This window comes from Naegleria gruberi, assembly GCF_000004985.1.
Source record: "Naegleria gruberi genomic scaffold NAEGRscaffold_36, whole genome shotgun sequence".
Classification (NCBI taxonomy): Eukaryota; Heterolobosea; class Eutetramitea; order Acrasida; family Naegleriidae; genus Naegleria; species Naegleria gruberi.
In genome coordinates this window covers 402,570-407,452 of record NW_003163291.1, presented here as the reverse complement: position 1 = coordinate 407,452, position 4,883 = coordinate 402,570, and the positions used below count along the sequence as shown (strand labels likewise).

Genomic DNA, 4,883 nt, shown 5'->3' with positions numbered 1-4,883 from the left:
ATAGGGGTTGACATGGGATCCAAACCCAAAAGTGGATATCTAATCCAACCCCATCATATCAAAATCATTGAATAATGAATTATTGATACAGGAATCATATGTTCAATTGTTATACTCATGTCAGTAATTATAGTGAAGGTGATACTTCTTCAACAGTAGTATACATATCTCAATATTCACTTCCATTCAACTCAATTTGACCGTTATCCTTAACCTTTAAATATCTATCAATATCTGTGGAAATGTTTTTCCCGTATTTTTGCAATGCTCCTTACAAAAAAGGAAATATTAAATTTAATACTTAGTGAAATAAAAATATTATTTATTATTCTTGTTCTAATTGATGTTTTCTACAAGATTCTGTTTTATTGAATATCAGTTATTTGTATTAACCAAGAAAACATGCTCGTCTTACTACCACATATGAAAATTTTGAAATCACTTTTCTCGATAAGTAAAGAGCCAAATCTGTAACAAACTTGATATTATGATTGTTAACATAATTAATAATGACCATACGGTATGTTTCTCTAACATCCAGTGTTGTTATTGAGATACGCTTTGTTGAAGTTGAGTGAATTTGCTTAAGTAATAAATCGGTGTTATTGGCGCATCCAATTACCCCTACAGGTAAATCAGCTTTGGGAGCATTCCATGTTTTTTGGAAGCATCACAAAAATGCGCCGAGAACCTGACCACAGATATAAGAAATGAAAACATCATATTTACATCATTAATAGACGATAAGAAATATAATCAATGATATGAATCTTCACTAAGTAATTTACCAAACAACTATGTTTAAATAAACGAATTTACTATAGCAAAAAAAATCAAGGGAGATAGCTGAAATGCAACAACATCTTTTTCTTTTCTGTCACCTATTGTTCTCTCAGGTCGTTATTGATACAAGAGACGTTTTTACACCTACACCCTTTTATTTCTGTCACCTATCGAATTTTAAGGAAGATTCTCTTTCAAAGTAGAAAAAACATTTGGTTGTTTAACATCAAGTGATGGGAACAGAGTTGAATCATTCTAAATGAGCGCTGTAAATTTTCGTTTAAAGTTAACAGTATATGATGGGTTGTGAATAGAATGGAGAAGTTAAGGAAATATTCAAACAGGTAATTGTTGTTATCTCCACCATAAACGCATATGTGGTGAGATTTCTAAATTTTCAAACGAGATTGAATCAAACTACCTTTCAAATGATTTCAAATTTTTAAAAAAACTATTCAAAACTAATCATGAAAATACAACCATTCACAGCATCCCTAGACAGTCTCAAAGAACAAAATCCTCTCCTCAACGAAGACGAAACCGAGGAGAAAACCAAAATAGCTCCAATCAAACCAACAACATGTGGTGGAATCATTTCGGTTAGAACATTTATCATTATTCTAATCACTTCTCTATTAGTTTGCTGTTCAATTTTAATTTGGTTATCTTCTTTCATAGGATCTCGAGAAGCCCTGAGTTCCTTATCAACTCAATTGATGCATACCATCAGTGGTTCAGTACTGAACTATATGAACGGTCAACTGAAACCTTATATTTCAGCAACTGAGTCAATGGCTGAGGATTACAATTTAGGACTTGTTCCTCGTCAACCATCGCTTGCCTATCTTTACAAATATTACAACACTTTCAAGCCATACGGAATTGGTTTATTTTTTAATGACAGTCTTGACAGTGTCAATGTTTACGGAGCTCCACCCAATGAAATTGTTGTTTGGTATCATACACCAACGACTGAATTTATGTTATATGCAATTTCATTGGATACTTCAACTCCTAACACAACTGCCAAGTCACTGGTCAAGGCATCTCCTAATTATGAAGTGAATGCTCAAAGTTATTGGAAAACTACTTTTGGTTTTTATTCCTCTTTGGGATTAGATGGTGTATTCGGCATTCCTTATGCAATTCCTGGCAATCCAAGTTATACAACTTACTATTGTGCCAAATTATATGATCCTACCTATTATAGCAATGGAATTAAAAAGGTAGTTGGCATTACAAAAACGAATATTTCATTGAGAATTATTGAAAGCTTTTTGAAAACAGTACAAGTACTCACTAGTGGTTATGTGATTGTGGCAGAAACCAATAATCTTGTCATTGGTGGAAATATCAATACTACTGCTTTGGATGGAAGTTCTAGAGTTTCGTTATTTGACTTGATTGATAAGGGTTCTGGAAGTTTATTGAACAGGGTTTATCAGAATTATAAGGGGTGGACTAACACACCAATTTTTATTGACTTTGATGGTTTTTTCATTGTAAAGTCAAATTTCACATTGGTCAACTTGGAATGGAATGTTTTCATTGTGGTTGATAAGCAAGAAGTTGAAATGGTAACAAATATTACAACTGGAGTATCTGTTGGTATTACCATTTTGATTATCATTGTTGGTGTAATCATGTCTATCACTATTGGACACATTGTCACAAATCCATTTACAATTTTAGAAAGAGAATTTATGAAAATCAAAACTATGGAACTAGATCAGGTGAATATTACTGCAAGCAAGTTTAAAGAAGTCGATTTGATTTACCTTTATTTATATGAAATGACAGTATGGTTAAACGAAATTAAGACATTTATTCCAGAAAGTGTATTTTTACAATTGAGAAATATGAAAGAAGAAAATACCAAAAAAACAGATGAATCCCAAGCCAACACCAAATCAAAGAAACATAAGAATCACCCAGTTTCGAATAGTGATGCTGCCTCAATAGATTTGGAATCTCATGGAAGTCGTCATTTTAGTAACAATAGTTCAAGAACTTCCTCAATGGCATCCAAAGTTCAAGAAGTGGGAAATTCTCTTTTCAAAATTGGTCTGAATTGTAAACAAGGAGCAGTTGTAAGAATCAAATTAATTGATTTTTCAACAGATTTGAATGTTGCTGATATTGGACACATATTTTCAAAGATTGTTTCTGGGTTGAGTGCTGTTTCTAAATCTATACAAGGTGATTTTCAAGTTATTACTGTGGATGATTATCAGATTTATGTTTCGTCTGTGGAAGGAAATGGTCGAAAATCGTCAAATGTTTTGGCTTTGGAAGCTGCTTTGAAATTGAGAAAATTATTAGTAACAATCAATGAAACATCGAAAACCCATATCAGATGTGCCATTGGAGTCAGTAGTGGAAAGTGCTATGCAGGAAATTTGGGAACTAGTTCATTTAGAACATTTTCTGTTGTTGGTTCAGTTCCTATCAATGCTGAAAAACTTGCTTTTTTGGCAGACGACTTGAGATGTGATGTGTTGGCTGATGAGGGAACAATGGATGAGTCAACTCTGAAAAAGTTTGTATCCAGACCAGTTGACAAGTTGATGGAAGTTGTTGAAAATTCACAAGAAGGAAAAGTTTCGGTTGTTTATGAAGTTGAAAAGGAAAATACTATTGAAGGTGATGGTAAGTTGAAAGGTTTACAAAAATTGTAACAAAATTTCAAGAATGGATGTACGAGTTGGAACAGCAAAAGGCAAATCAGAAATTCTCAGAGTTTGGAAAATATTTCTTCTATGACAAGAACTTTGAAGGGTTGAATAATGATGAAATTATTAACATGCTCAGAGATTATGAAGCTAATTTGACAGCTGTTGTTCAAAATGATGAATACATCAAATCGTATCCTGCCAGAAAATTGATTAAGAGCATTGGGTATTTTGCTCACATATTGGAATCTTCTGGAAAGAACACCAGATTTGAATTGTTCAAGCAATATTATTCAACTGTCAACAATCAAGTTCAGGAAGTTTATCCACCTCATACAACTGTTGTAGATTACATGTAAATTATTTGAATATTTTAATAGTGAAGGATTTCTTTTCTACAATTAATAATTCACCTTCAATTTCATTAATTTCCATTCCAGAAGCAGAATGAAAGATCCATGTTTGATGATGACCTTTTTGAATGGTAATAGGAGTTGATGTTAAAGGAATTGGTATAGAAATTAATATATTCCCAGATGATTTCTCAGTTACTATCTTGAACACATTGGAAATCTTTTCTGTAAACTCAATAATGTTTCAAATTGGCCAAAGTGAGCTTGTTTCCTTGAATTCACAATTGACAAGGGAATGCTTTTAACAAGAGGGAACGAAAGAATACATAAATTGCCTCTTCCATCCAAATACAATATTTTGTCCCCATCACTTGGATCTTGTTCATCAAAATCAACTTGCATCAAATTTACAATACTCAAATCCATCGTTCTCAATACTCCAATTCTGAATTGCCTTGAATTTTCCATAAAGTATAATCTCCCCATTTCTCTATCCAAACAAATCTTTGAAAATTGACCACATTCTTCCATTACTGACATTTTCAATCGTTCCAAACTTGCAAAACTTAATCCACCTCTTCCCTTACTTGGTTTCTCAAATTTTCCCACATATAAGGAACGATCAAATCCTAATCCAAATAATTGATCAAATTGATCGTCCACTTGAATGTAGATAAAGCACGTCGGAATTGTCGAAATTGAAGTGATAAATTGTTTGGTAGCCAAATCAAATGTTTGAATTTTGTAATTTTTGTAGTCGCAAACATAAATTGTTTCGTGCCTGTATGAAATAGTAATATCCATCGGAATATTGAAGAAGAATTTGTTGTTGAGTCCTCGTGCAGGCTTTCCATACTTATTTGGCGTTCCAAGCGTTTCCACATGTTTACAATTATCAATACGAATTGCTTTTGTAAATTGATTTGAAATTTTAGAGGTTTTGCTTGTCATCATTCTAATTTTCAATAGTTCAAACAAGCTATTTGCATTTTCATTCGGTTTATCATGCAACATTAGAAGAACATCTTCTCTATTCATTTTTTTCATCAATGTGACAGGTCTTGACACTTGCCAT

At 32.6% G+C, this 4,883-nt stretch overlaps 2 protein-coding genes across 2 annotated transcripts in view; one reads left to right on the top strand and one right to left on the bottom strand.

The window, feature by feature from the left end:
- Window positions 1–1,574: 1,574 nt before the first annotated feature.
- NAEGRDRAFT_80465 (uncharacterized protein) lies at window positions 1,575–3,830 on the top strand (the record flags this gene model as incomplete). Its single annotated transcript, XM_002675119.1, has 2 exons — window positions 1,575–3,432; window positions 3,474–3,830. The coding sequence occupies 2 exons, from the start codon at window positions 1,575–1,577 to the stop codon at window positions 3,812–3,814; spliced, it is 2,199 nt and encodes a 732-aa protein (XP_002675165.1). The 3' UTR covers window positions 3,815–3,830.
- Window positions 3,831–4,006: 176 nt separating this feature from the next.
- NAEGRDRAFT_69842 (uncharacterized protein) overlaps window positions 4,007–4,883 on the bottom strand; it is a gene marked incomplete at both ends in the record, with an annotated part of 1,722 nt that continues 845 nt past the window's right edge. Inside the window, one exon of the mRNA XM_002675035.1 lies at window positions 4,007–4,763. Within this exon, the coding sequence (XP_002675081.1) occupies window positions 4,007–4,763 (757 nt within the window). The remainder of the gene's footprint in view (window positions 4,764–4,883) is intronic.